We start from the raw sequence: 14,871 nt of genomic DNA, 5'->3' as shown, positions 1-14,871 counted from the left end.
AATACTTTCATTTGCTAGTTCTCTAGTTGTTGCTTAATTTTGTTACTGTTTAATTTCACCAATTTTTTAGTTAATTTGTACCCTTCTCTAAGTTAGGCAAGTTGTATGAATGAAAATAATTTATACATACTGCTCAAGGAAAGCTTAATTTTTTTTTATACAGTTTATTCCGTATTACAAAACAAATTTTAGATTAGTTTGACCCCTTTGACATATGAACCATTAACTTCTAATGATGTAAACATTTATATGAGTTAATGTTAATAACTTAGTTGTGTACTCAAATTTGATAAATATGAATTTATGATGTATGCTACATCATATATGTATTGAAAGCTGAAAAAAAAAATGTGCAAATAGAATTTGAATTATTTAATATTAAGTTAACTAGGTGAGTATCGAGTATCGAGAATCGAAGAATTTTTTTAAGGAATCGATAATCGGGTATCGGAATCGAAAATTTTGGAATCGTCCCATCCCTAGTTTAATCACAAATATATATTTTTTTTTAATCCTACATCAGATTGTAGATTAAAACTAAGGTCTATATATACATAATTATTAAAACTAAAACTAAGCAGGAGAAAAGTTGTATATATGAAGGGAAAAAACCATAGATTTTTTATAGTTTCACCCAAATAAAACTTGTATTACATGCATTTTAATCAAAAATTCTGTTTAATCCCGATTTTCAGTGATCCCAACAAGTTCTGTTCCCATCTAGTCCGGATTAGTGAGATTTAATTGTTTTAAAACTTTTCTGTTAAAACATATTCATTAATGTTTATGCACCATGGAGTTATTTAGTCAAGTGTAACATTTGTGATCCGTGTAAGTTCCAGTATCTTGGTATCAGGATACATAATTACAATTAGCTAAAAGAACTTTAAGGCCATTATTCCAAAAGTATTTACGTAAGCTGGTAGAAAGTTAAAAATAGACGTTTCATGTCCTCACATATCTTCACATTTGAATAGGTTGTCACTGGAATATTTTATCTTCAAATTTATTCAGGACCTTTTCGTCATTTATTTTTGTGCTGTGGAAAACATGGCGATTGTTGCCATTGATTGGCAAGGTTTTTTAAGAATTTTTTTTTTTTTTTCATTTTTTTTTCAATGCCCATACTGTCGCTGCTTCATCTTAACTCTCATTACAAGAATGGTAGATTCCCATGGGTCCCGCTTTAAAAGCCTATGATACCCTAAGCCTAACGGCAGGACTTTGGAGAGGATAATGGCGTGGGTTGGGGAGGGGGGGGGGCACACATTCCTCATGGCCCGGACACCAAGGGGGCCCCGGTTCAGTTATGAGATTTTTTTAATGAATGGGTTTACACTGATAGGACAAAAATTACAAGTCTTTTGCTTATAAAATTCACTGGAAACCTTAGAAGATATTTAGATACACACAGCTTATGTTTACATTTATGGCCACAGAAACATTTACAATCTTCATAAATTTTTTTAATTTTGGGGTTTGAAAAGCTGTAATTAAAATAATAGTGAGGGGGCCCGACAAAATTATTTTCTCCCAGGCCCTTGATTTCTCTCGATGGCCCTACCTAAGGACGCTCTCATGACATGTATCAAGATACTGCTGGCAGGTGCTGCATCCGTGCGACATCGAGTTCATGAAGAGCCTCAGGGGCGCGGAGGACGGCCTCAAGGTCACCATGGACATCAGCCCAATCAGCGTCCACTTGTCTGCCAGCACCATCCGCACAGTCGCCAGTGTGAGTTCTCACAGTGCGGCATCGTACCCGAGGGAATAAAATACAATGAAATCACATCAAAAAGTACCTCACTTTAAGGGATATCTCACTTAACATTTTTTAAAGTACCTATATATATTTTAGATCCCTTAAAGAAGTTTCACATTTAGTATCATTTCAATATAAGGTAGGCCTGAGCTAATACTAGTTTTTTTATGCGAAGCGAATATCAAATTGAATTTTTAAAATATTTGCAAAGTCTAATCAAATTTAAAGTAATGTTCTCGATTAAGCTCTATTACACTTATTTTAGAAAATACAGGCTCAAAGTAAAAAAAAATAATCTCTTAACATTTATGATGTTTGAACTGATTAACTGATTAACCAGTTGGACCCTAAACATATAACATCATTCAATAAAATATATAAATAATGATGCATAAAATTAATACTAAGCATTCATAAAATCAAACATAATGTCATATTATGGATTTTTTTTTTAATTAACCAGCTTTATTCAAGCATAACTTATACAACACAAAAAATATATATATTTTCATTAACGAATGCTGCATTCCAATGTTTTAAAGCTTTGCAACAAATATGAAGCTTCACATCAGTCGTGAAGCTTTGCATCACAACCAAAGCTTGAAATAAAACAAATAGCAAATTTCTTTGCAAAGTCAAATTGAATGATTGATTCACTTAATCGAAACTTCGCACAGGCCAGGGTTGAGGTACTTTTGTTATAAAGTACCAGATTGTGGTTTGATTGGGGTACATTTTAATGAGATTTTCACTGTAGTTAACAGTCCTGCTACCTGGAGACCCAGCTGTATTTAACCTGAATCAGCCATTTTTCACAATATTGCTTTAAAACAAGAATACCGTATTTACTCGTGTATAGCGCGCCCTCGTGTATAGCGCGCACCACGATTTTTGCAACAAATTCCAAAGAAAAAAAAAATTGAATTTTTTTTTCCCATAAATAAATTTTACTAACATTTTGTGGTACCTGATTATTTAAATTGATGTGTGGTGATGCGTCAGGAAAATACTTAAACTCTGCTGTGTAGACGGAAGATAATGAAGCGCTGTATCGTCACAACTGGTACTTGGGAGGGAGGAAGGGAGGCAGGCAGGAATGTGACACGGACTAGATGACTCACCGGTAGCAGCTGCGACGAAGCGAAGGAAGTGGGAGGGGGACTGGTGTCAACATTCTCTCTCTCTCTCTCTCTCTCTTTTATTTTACTAGCTGTAGAGGGGGAGGTCTAAAAATAAACAAGAGACCTGCGAGCTTGCGTGGGCACGTGTGTGTGTGTGTGTGTGTGTGTGTGTGTGAGAGAGAGAGAGAGACCAGGTTGTGTGCGTGCGTGTGTGTGTGTGAAAGAGAGGCCTTGTTGCTTGTGCGTATGTGTGGGGGCTGGCTAGAAACGTCACCGTCACCCCGCAGTTAACGACTTCCACTCCTCCCCGCCTCCCCCCCCCCCCCCCCCCACCAAACTTTTTTTTTTCCCGTGTATAGCGGGCATCCTTATTTTTTTCCTTTACTTGAGGGGAAAAAAGGGCGCGCTATACACGAGTATATACGGTAAACCTGGGCATTTCAATGAATGAAACATTGCTACAAAAGAAAAAAATTTGAAATATTTGTTGCAGGTATTGGTTTCCGAGTGTATTTACTATGTTTAAAGGCTTGAAACATAAAAACACACACCTATGACACAGTATAAACAATTAGTAACAGAAGTGACAAAATGTGGTTTTATCCTTGGTTAGTGCGTACCAGCAATCTGATGCTCTCTGGGCGTACACGAATGTAAATAAACAATGTTTTCCCATTGAAAGTAAGGGCGTATGATTAAACGAACAGTTTGTGTGGTAGTAAATACAATAATTCGTCGTAATTTCACAAATATGTTTGAATTCATAGTATTTAGAGTATTCATGCGTGATTCCAATCAACATTATTCTTTTGTATTGGAATAAATAAGCTAGTTCGTGCGCATTCTAGCCTTGTGTTCCGTGATTCAGGGAATTGTGCAGTAACTGCCGAACAAATTTATTTAAGAAAGAATGCATAATTTTTGGTGTAACTCGTCGACATGTTATTAAATAATGATTGAAAGCCAGTAGGCGTCTTCTTGTCCATCTCGTTTGCTGGAAAGAATGTGTGATATTTGTGTAACTCTGTGCTTACTGCCATGCAACGTGTCTCGATGCCTTTATTTATTTATTTTTTGCCACAATGCACCTAAGACTACAGCAATCAAAATGTAGAGTGATTTTTGTCTATAATTTAATATGCCATTTATATTACAAATGCCACACTTAACATACATGTGATTTATTTTCCTGTAGGCCTAATGTAATATTGTTGAGAGTGAATTTCTTTAAGTCGTTGCTTTTAATTGGCCCCTACGTTATGTAGTTAACACGTATAAAATATGTATTTACATACTTATAATAAACTTTGTAAATGCACATCATATCTAGGTATTTCGAATGTAGGCCTAAATAGCTACCTACTTTTTTTGGCTTGTTAAATAAGTAGAATCTCATAACACAAATTAATTTAACATTTAAGTTTACTTAACCATTTTCTTATTGACACTAACTGAAGAAACATTCTTGTCTGTAAATTTTACCTCTTAATGGGAGGACAACATATCATTATGTCATTTTGTTTAGCTTATTTTGTCCATCTTGTCAGATCTTCTGTGAGTACACGTTTGTACAAGACGTCAATACAAAACAACAAAAAAACCTTGCATAATGTTAATCAATGTACGCAAATGTGAAGCCAACAAAATTAAATCATTTACAATGCCAGAATTCACTCGCAATCACTAACTAATACAGTACTTAATTCAAATCCGACAAAACTGCTATCCCAGCATGGGCTATACGCCCCCCGAAAATATGGCGACCGAAAAGTAAACAAACGATGAGCGAGTACGCGGGTAAACCCACTTTGTCGCTTCTGTTACCAATTGTTTATTCTGTGCCTATGACAACTTTTTGTTATCTTTTTTTATATGTATCCATGTTCATCTCTTTGCATTCAACCGTGCAGTTTTCATTTGAAAATGATATTGCAAAAAAAATGTGCATAGAATTATTTAATATGTAAAAGTTAATTCTTATTCATGGCCAACATTCCAGGTAGGCATGCTCTTTTAAGGTGACATACATGCTTAATTTAAAATCCTGTAACACTAAAAATAAAAGTTACTGGCTGACCTTAATATTTACCTGGAATGAAAGACGAAAAACTTCTTGCATGGAAAAAAACCACCTGACATGCTGCCAATCAGGAATAAAAAAACCTATGACCTCTAAATGAGTCATGTACAAACTACTATTTGGCCAAAGAAGCTCTCTTCCTTAAGTTAGCTTAAGTAAGTTCTCTAGTTCCCAAAATGAAAGGCACCCAGTTTCTGTAAGGGAAACAATTCTCAATTTTGTTTCTAGGTAATTGAAGACATCACAAACAATTTCCAGACTGATGATTTTGAGTTTCAAAACAAAATGCCACAATTCAGCACAGAATTTGAAGACTTGTGGTCACCCAAGAAGATACAGCCATTCATATTTGCAGATACATCTGGTGAGTCTTATATATATATATATATATATATATATATATATATATATATATATATATATATATATATATATATATATATATATATAGGATATGTTCCAAGGAAAATGTAAACAGGCCAAGTAAATTGTAAGCATTTAAGTTTTTAAATTACTACATTTACATCAATATTTTTCCTCGAATCCCGAATCTTTAGTTACTTCGGCCGGTCGAATCCTCGAATCCCACCGAATCTCTAGTATTCAAAAGATTCTAAATTCGAGGGAAAAGATTCGGGATTCGAGGAAAAATATTGATGTAAATGTAGTACTTTAAAAACTTAAATGCTTACAATTTACTTGGCCTGTTTACGTTTTCCTTGGAACACATCCTATTGAGGTACAGTAGAACCTCGTTAATACGTGATGGTCGGGACCGAGATAATCACGGATTACCGAATTTCACGGTCTAGAGATTAAAAGCCTGGAAGGTCTTGTCAAGCTTCTTAGACACCGGCGTGCAGCTGGGTTAAGGCCGTTCACGGTAAGGGCCGGCCGTCTTCGAATTAGTGTCTCGGCTTAAAAAAATACAGCACTGCCTAGCCATTAGTTCACGGTCATTTACAACAGCCGAAGAGAGAAAGATAAGATCGTCCTGACCTTGCACCCCCCACCCCGCCCCCTCCCCCTCGTACAGCCGAATGCCAGCCAGACACGTCACTCGCCAGGCGCCTCCCGTGCGTTGGCGGGTGGAAACAAACAAAGGGAGACGGGAAGCAGAAGTCAGGACATCCCCCTCAAGTTTAAAGAGTGACAAATGTGACAGCTGAAAGGGGTGGCGACACAAAGGGTCGGTACAAACAGCGTTCCCCGCCAGCCCGCGTGACGTTAGTTTTAAGCGCTGACAATTTTTACTTCTTTATTTCTTCTCTTTTAAATTGTCCCGGATTATCCGATTCCCGAATTAGCGCATCACGGATTAACGTGGTTCTACTGTATTGTACTTTTAATTCGTTATTATATAAAAAAAATTATGAAGCATGTACTGATTTGGGAAACTTACTTTATATTCATGAACATGGATGCATTGTCGCTACATTGGCATTAAATAAGGCATAAATCACATATGTATTCTCAGAATATGCTAAAAAATTAATAAAGCACATTTGGGATGTAGACAAATATGAATATTTTTTTTTTTTTTAAATAACTTTACAGAGAAATCTGTTACTTAGTAATACAACAATAATGCCGACTTTCATCACTAGTTACGGTCGCACATGTAGTAATAACATTGAAATAATGAATGACAAAAATTAATACATTATAGAATTATTATTTTAATCGCAATACAATTTTAAATATTCTGATACACGTTCTATTTATGAATTTTTTTAGGACCAAATTTGGTTTGTGTAGACTACCAACGTTAAAATATGTATTATCTGAGAATTCCATGATGGCCAACCAATGAATTTGTTAGCCAATCATTTTGAGCAACATAAAAAATAACTAATATTAATATAAAAAATTTTAATGGGTAAACTAGAGAAAACACCCCGTCACTTTTAACTTCGGGCATATTAATCACTGCTTTAGTGAGGCTTAATTTTAAAAGACGCACAACAATATTTCTTATGGCCTAAAACCATTGAAGCCAAGATGGCGCCTTTCAGATTCCATTAAATATTTCAGGAAAGCGTTTACCTTCATTTGGGACTTAAAACAAATGTCAAGTTGGTAACTACAAAATATTGTTCCGTCGGATGTTGAATTTTGTTTTCCGATTTCCGTGGATACATGAATCACTGTACTCACAGATAATGTCTGAATGCCTTAAATCCACCAAGTCGGATTCTGCAGCGATTGATGAAGTGACCAGATTCTTACGTGATCCTACAGTTAACCCAGAAATAAACATTCTCAAATACTAGAAAACTCAGTCTGCGTGTTCACCCAGGCTACATAAACTGTCCAAAAAATATTTGTGTTCACCACCTACGACAGTGTTCTCTGAACGTTTGTTCAGCACTGCAGGAAACATGTGACCAAAAACGGAATCGTCTTGATCCAGACCGTGTCAAAATCCTTGTTTTTTTAAATAAAAATTTAAAGGGTTAGATAGTTCTGCATAATGTTTAATTTTTTCTCTTAACTTATAAATTATTTTATAATTAACCCTTGAGAACTGGATTCGGATTCGAGGGGTGGATTCGAGGTACTGTTTGGGATTCGGATTCGAGATTCGGATTCGAGAAAAATTGGATTTGAACCATCACTAATATATATATATAAAAATAAAATATTTAACACAATACGAAATGTGTGCTCTTTCTTTAGAACACAGCAAACTAAGCCAAACACAAGATATGATAAATTTTTGCTGGTTGCAAGTAGGGGTGTGCGGAAATAGGTTTTTGTACTGCAGGAAATTTTCGGGAAAAATAAATTTTTCCTGCGGGAAACGGGACGGGATTGGGAAAAGTTTTATCAAAATAATAATAAAAAAAGAGCAAATGTTTGACACTGATATTGAACCCTAGTATGAAAGGAATCATTTCAGATTAAACTTAAATACTTTAAATCCTTCTTTGTAAATCTAAATGCTATAATTATTATTATATCTTTAAAAAAGTTTTTCACTTCAAAGTTCTTTTCTGTTTTGGTGAAGAAAAATCAGTTATTCGACGTGGTCGGTAGTAGGTTTCTCCCTATGTGCTGTAACAATATTTCCCGCACATGAAAATACTCTCTCACTAGAGGCTTCGGTAGCTGGAATGCTCAGGTACTGTCTAGCCAAAGCAGCTAGTTTTGGAAACACTAGCTGTCCTGTTTCTTTCCACCAGGTGAGTGCACAACTTGATCGTGAAATAGTTGGGCTTCTTAAATACCCCTCTACTTCTTGGTTGACAGCCAGGTGTTGTGATGAAGCCAAATTGTCAAATTCTGCCCAAAATTATGAACTGGATGGCTGAGATTCTGAAGCATGCTCTGGGGAGAAAAGAAAATAGAATAGATAAATCACTATATTTCTACATTTTGGGTTGTGTGCAACTGAAATTAAGTTTTGTATTGAACATATTTCCAAAATTATTGGATTGATAAGAATAACATTTTTAACTAAGAACATGATCCACATTTTAAAACTGGAGGGTAGGTAGCTTTAAAAAGCATGCAAATAAAAACCCACAACTCACCCATTTTGTGTGTATCGTCATTGTCGGGAATTTTTGATTTCAAGTGCTCCATTGCAAGACGCTTCTCTTCTTGTGGTACAATAACACTTTTAAACCGTGGATCCAGCAACATGGCAGAATAGTATGGTTCTTTCCGATCAGACAGAGGAAATCTAGTTTTAATAGAATGTAAGAGCAATTTTGCAAATGAAAGAACACTCGAGTATGGCATTTTAGTGTTTGTAGAAATATATCGTTCAAGTGATGATTTCAGCAAAAACAGAACTGGTATGACCATTGATATTGTGGGCGTTTTATCACCACATATTTCAGTGGTAGCCTGGTGCATGGGCTGCAGAATTTCAACATATCCCTCAACTAATTTCCACTCAGAAACAGTTGAATTTTCAATTTTGTTTTGGGCACAGATATGCTGTGACACAGAATCTTTACATGCTAGCAATCGTTCTAGCATCAGGAATTCTGAATTCCATCGTGTTTCACAGTCTTGAATTAGTTGGACAGGAGCTTGACCTAAAGATTCCTGTATTACATGCAACTTTCCAGTAGATTTCGCACTGTGCTTATAATGTCCAACAATTGAACAAACCTTTTTAAGCATTGAAGCCATACTATTTGCGTTATGTTTTGCGTCACTAAGTGCAAGTTGTAAGGTGTGTGCGAAACAGTGCAACTGTTCAAAATTGATGGAATTACACAATGAAATTTCCAGCAAAATATTTCTGCCATTATCTGTGACTGCATACAGTGGGATGTGTAAATTACTTAATTTCCACTCTTCTAACACATTACTAATCTTGTCAGCAATTGCCACTCCAGTGTGGCCACTAGGAAAGTGATATCCCCCCAAACAATACTTATATTTTCATATTATATGAATAGTCAATAAAATGGCAAGTGGTTGACATATAAGCAGAATTGCTGCCTGATGTCCACAAATCAAAAGTAAAAGCCATTGATTTAACAGAGTCACTTTTGACAAGTGCCTGAGCTATTTCCTCACTTATTTTACATTTAGCGTCAACATACATTTTTGGAATTACTGTTCGCGAGAAAGTAACTCTTGAAGGTACTTTGTACAGTGGCTGTGCAACTGCCATAACCTTAGGAAATTTATCATTGTCAACTGTACTGTACGGCAGGAAGCTGCTCGCGATCCATTCTCCAATGGCGTGGGTCAACTTCTCAGCACGTGGGTGAGAAGATGGCCATTTAAACGTTTCTTGCAAAGTTACCGTATTTATGCAGATATAGGCCGCACCTTTTTTCCAAAATTATGATCCCAATAATTAGGGTGCGGCCTATTAGTGAGATAAAAATTAAAAAAACATTTTTTCCCAAAAAAAATTTTAAATTTGCCAATATACAATTGATTAAACTAATTTTCAATGCATGAAAGTCTAAAGTATAAACAAATAAGTACTTACATGTAATAAAAAATAAAGACACAACTCACCTACAATGTAAACAAAGAATGGGCCGCTGCCGATCGTCCCTAACCTCTCGTAATGCACCATAGCAGCGGGCTGGCAACTGCCGCTCACAAAATAGTTTTCTTGAACATTAGGTAAAGTAGTACGTATTTACAATTGTAAATACCCCACCTTTTTTTTAACAAAGTTTGGAGCTGAATTTAAAGTAGGTCCGGGTGTTTACATGTAGACGTCATTATTTGCGTGTGTTTTTTTTTCATGCAAATATTTTGACTAGAGATGCATTACTACTGTGAGTTTATAAAAGAAACCATTAAACGTTATAAACTTACTTGGAAGTAAAGTAAATAAGCTATAGAAGCAGACCTGCAAGTCTGCTTTGTTTACAAGTGCCGTGCACAGTGCACTACAGAGTGCCAGGCGAATGTTGTTGCCAGCGTCTGATGCGCGCGCAACTACCTAGGTAGCATCTAGGCTCAAACAGGCGGAGTGTGGGGTAAGGTGGTGATTGCGATGTTGCCAAGGGAGTGTTGCCGTAAATAATTTTTAAAATCTGCAGTTGTTGAATAACTAAAATACCTACTATAAAGCACAGTGCACATGCTTTTCTTTCTGTATGTATAACAGTAAATCAAAAAGCTGACACTACAAACACTGATGAAATTTACTTACCGTAAAAAGAACACACTACATATACCGTAAATCTTAGGGGAAAAAAAACACTTTACATATACCGTACGTACATCTCTTTGTTAAAAAAATCCAATTTACGCACTCTCGCTGTCACTTTCCTCATCATTGTCTTCTTCTGGTTCATTTGGGTCGCCTGCTTCGTCTTCTCGCGCATCCCACAATGCGTCATCTTCTGAGCCGTCCATTTCCGACGAGATACCTGTAACCTTGAAACTCTTCTTCACTTAGTCTTCAGAAATGGATCGCCAGGCTGCAAGGATCCACCGACACACTTCTGCCAGCGAAGCTCGTTTCGGACGGCCTGATTTTGTTGTCTCGTGATGGGACCGGATCCATTCGTTGTACAAACGACGCATGTGCACTTTGAAGGGGTGGTTAATGACCACGTCGAGCGGCTGCAGCATGCTTGTCATACCGCCTGGTATAACGGCCAAATCGGTTTTTCCTTCCTGGATCTGCTTCTTTACACCCTCCGTGAGATGGCCTTTGTAGCTGTCCAGAACAAGCAATGATTTCATACGCAAAAGTCCCCCTGGACGTCGACACAACACACACGAGAGCCAGTCCTTGACCAAATCTTCAGACATCCACCCTTTTTCCTGGACCCGCACTATAACTCCCGGTGGAAATTTCTCCTTTGGCAAGGTTTTGCGCTTGAATACTACATATGGTGGTAGTTTTCTGCCATCTGCCGTCACACATAACATGACAGTATATCTTTGCTTGTCTGCTCCAGTACCAAGTATCTTCACCGAGCAAGAACCCGAAGGTGTGACTGTCGTGGCTTCCGGCATATCAAAATATACCGGCGTCTGATCAGCGTTTCCAATTTGCCCTAATTGGTAGTTGTGTGGCTTTCTCAAATTTATAATAAACCTCTGAAAACTTATCAACTTCTCTTCATAGCTTTCTGGAAGTTTCTGAGCAATGGATGTCCGTCTCCTTAAACTGAGTTCTTTTCTGTCCATAAAACGCCTCGCCCACCCATAACTAACCTTGAATTCGGTGACGGGTATGCCATGTATTCTTGCGATTCTGCTGCCTTCGAACAGCAACATTTCAGTAGTAACAGCGAAACCAGTTTGCCTTGTGCTGAGGACGAACTGGTACAATTCATCTTCCACCTCCGGATATTTCGGCTTCTGTTCTCGTAAGGTACATTTATTTTTTTTTATGCCTTGCAACTTCTCTTTCTGTATCACCCATCTTCTCACGTTCTTCTCGTCCACTCCAAATCTCCTTCCCGCCTCTCTTACCGTGCTCCTGTGCATACTGTACCACTTTCAGTTTGATGTTAGCCTTGTAACTAGCTCTGTCTTTTTCCATCTCCGACACACGCAAAATATAAATAAATATATGTAAATGAAAATAAATATAAATATTAAACTTTGTAAAAATATGACTGAAATTTCCAGTACACGTTTATGTAGGTAGCTATGCAGCACGACTCTCGTAAAGAACGGTGGTAATTACCGGTACGTGGAAACAAGGATGAACAGGGAGGGGAGAAGTGGGCGACACAGATAACGGAACTGAAAGAATGCAAGGGGGGTGGCCCGGGGGGGGAACTACAAGGTCAACAAAGTCCGCTGCCTGTGTATGGCTACCAAAGCCATGGAGGCGTGGCGGGGGAGGAGGAGGATAAACTATACACAGGATGAAGACAAGGTCAAACTCCGCTGTTGCCAGCACGCTCTTATCGATGGCGCGCAGTTGCCACGATCGCTCTGTGAATAGGTACGTACTTCGTGATTGCCGCTCATCAGCATTTCAGTGCGGCCTCTTTTTGAGATAATAATTTGTTCTAAGACTTTAATCAAAAATTTAGGGTGCGGCCTGTATCCGCACGCGACCTATATCTGCATAAATACGGTAGCTATTTTTTGCTGCTATTTTTTGTGTCTGCTTTAATTGCCCTTTTTCCAGCGGCGACTTAATTTTTTTCCTCAAATTCTTTTTTATAGAGAGATGTTGATTGAGATGTCTTAGTAATCCAGACGTGCTACCACGCTCACATCTCAAAAATTTTCCACACGAGACAGACTTTGCCAGGGATTTACTGTCTGTCAGACGTTCAAAATACTTCCAAACACCTTAAGGTTTACAAGTAACAGGCTGATCGGTTGCGACCTCCATTATTTTTAGGCTGCTAGTTTATTTGTTTTAATATGCAACAGTATCGAAAATGAGGAACAGAAACTTTGCACAAGCCTTAAAAACGTAACCTCAGCCGACAAAGCCCGCGAAACTAAACAACTATTTTATTTTTCCCAAAGCAAAATCATAGATGTTTAAATACTCTTCAGCAGTGGTGTAAAACTACGTGATTTCATATTTTTCACAGTGTCAATACAGTTCTCTACATCGCCACTGCTATTAAGTAATGAGAAAGGTTACGCATCGTTACGAAATGTAACAGTTCTCTACATCACCACTGCTATTAAGTAATGAGAACGGTTATGCTTCGTTACGAAACGCAAGTCTAGTATTTCTTATATCTTTGGCGAAAAGGTTGGATTGCGCACGTGTTTTGTTTTCGGTTTTCGTCTAAATACACATAGTGGTTTTAGGTTAAGTGTTCAATTATGACGGCAAAAACGTTATAAAACTATTCACATATCTTGCAAACGTGTACCCTTGAAGAAATATATTTATGAATGCGTACAATATGTAAATGTACTCCATGCACGTTTATGTTATTCCAATTAGATATGTGTAAAAGATTATCATAATTCACTGCACACCACATCTGTCGCTACGATCGGCATCCGTTTGAAATATGTTTTGCGCTGAAATAAAATGGAAACTCTTCGAAAATGTACGAATCCATAACAAATATTGTTATAAAAACAGTTTGAATTGATATAAAACATGGTTTACGTGATTATTAGACATTTGTAAATTTTCAAACAATTCCCGGATATGTTCGGGAGTAAGAAAATTCTTGCCCGGCATTTCGGGAAGCCTATTTTCCCGACTTTTTTCCCGAAGTGTCGGGATCCCGCACACCCCTAGTTGCAAGTTAAAGTTTTGGTTGTTAAGATAAAAAAAATCAATCATTTCAGTGTCATTAAAATTACACCATAATTGATAATTGAATACTCTATGCATGAGTGTATCAAAAATATTGTTAGGTCTCCTAAATCCATCCACACCCTGGAGCACATAAATAGCTTCTACTTCGGCCATAGTACCTTCTCAGTAGCTGGAAGTAGGGATCTAAATAATAAGTTATTATTAATTAATAACACATGAAGTTCCATGAACACTTGACTCCCAATTTATTTCCGCATATCTCTAAGGAGACACACTTTACAGGGTGATGTGCCTATGCGTGCCTGTTATTCACTCTGGTCTCAAACCTGGGTCTCCAATGCACACACTTATAGTACATGGCTTAGGGCCTGGAAAATTTCGGTGTTTTCAGTATGCAAACGGCGGTACTTCTAAATTAAAAAAGCGATGGTTTAAAGTCTGTATTTTCGTTATGCAATGGAAATTTTACCGGTATTTTAAATGTTCACTAAATTGTGCAGTTATTGAATATAATAGTTTACATATTTAATAAACAATCCATGTATACTAGGAATAGACTAATATGCATAATAACAGCCAATTAAATCCAAAACAGTTACACAAAACAGACACGTTGCTATAGATGTTTGCAACTACAAATTTTCTTTTTTTTCGGCTGCCGATGCCACATGCTTAGCTGACTTTAGGTGTTTGTCAATGGAATATTTTCTTACCCATGAAACTTTACAGATGCAAAATTTGCACATCACTGTGCTATTGTCAGTACAATAAAACCCATGTTTCTGATACTGATATGCTCGGTCTCGAGTACTCAAAGTATTATTCTGCATTTTCAAACTCTAGACAGAAATATGTTGCAACATACTACATACAGGCTGTTACAAAAACAATCAACTAAACTTGGCGCGCAAATAAATATCAGCAGTGGAATGCCACTACATTGGAAACGCTGTCGCGGCTCGTGACGTCAACAACAGATGCTGGCTGCATGATAGTCTCGCATGCCCGCACACTCCCAGTCTCGCTGTGCAGACTAATTTCGTACCTGCAAAATCATTATTTGCTTATTCTCTTGCTATTTACGAAGTTACACAAAATAAACAACTACGGTAAGATAAATTCGTTAGCCGCTAACATATGTGTTTAGCTTTACACAAAACAAAATTTCTCACAGTCTGAGAAATGTATGATCTTCATTAAGGTTGATTCT

General features: G+C 37.1%; 1 protein-coding gene across 1 annotated transcript in view; it reads left to right on the top strand.

The window, feature by feature from the left end:
- LOC134539961 (intermembrane lipid transfer protein VPS13A-like) overlaps positions 1-14,871 on the top strand; it is a 392,760-nt gene that overhangs the window by 233,928 nt on the left and 143,961 nt on the right. The window contains exons 31-32 of the mRNA XM_063382355.1: positions 1,607-1,735; positions 5,192-5,327. Coding sequence (XP_063238425.1) covers positions 1,607-1,735; positions 5,192-5,327 — 265 coding nt within the window. The remainder of the gene's footprint in view (positions 1-1,606; positions 1,736-5,191; positions 5,328-14,871) is intronic.

The sequence above is a fragment of the Bacillus rossius genome, chromosome 1, assembly GCF_032445375.1.
Source record: "Bacillus rossius redtenbacheri isolate Brsri chromosome 1, Brsri_v3, whole genome shotgun sequence".
In the NCBI taxonomy this organism is placed as follows: Eukaryota; Metazoa; Arthropoda; class Insecta; order Phasmatodea; family Bacillidae; genus Bacillus; species Bacillus rossius.
The sequence above is the reverse complement of the archived record's forward strand: the minus strand, read 5'-3'. Positions and strand labels throughout refer to the sequence as shown.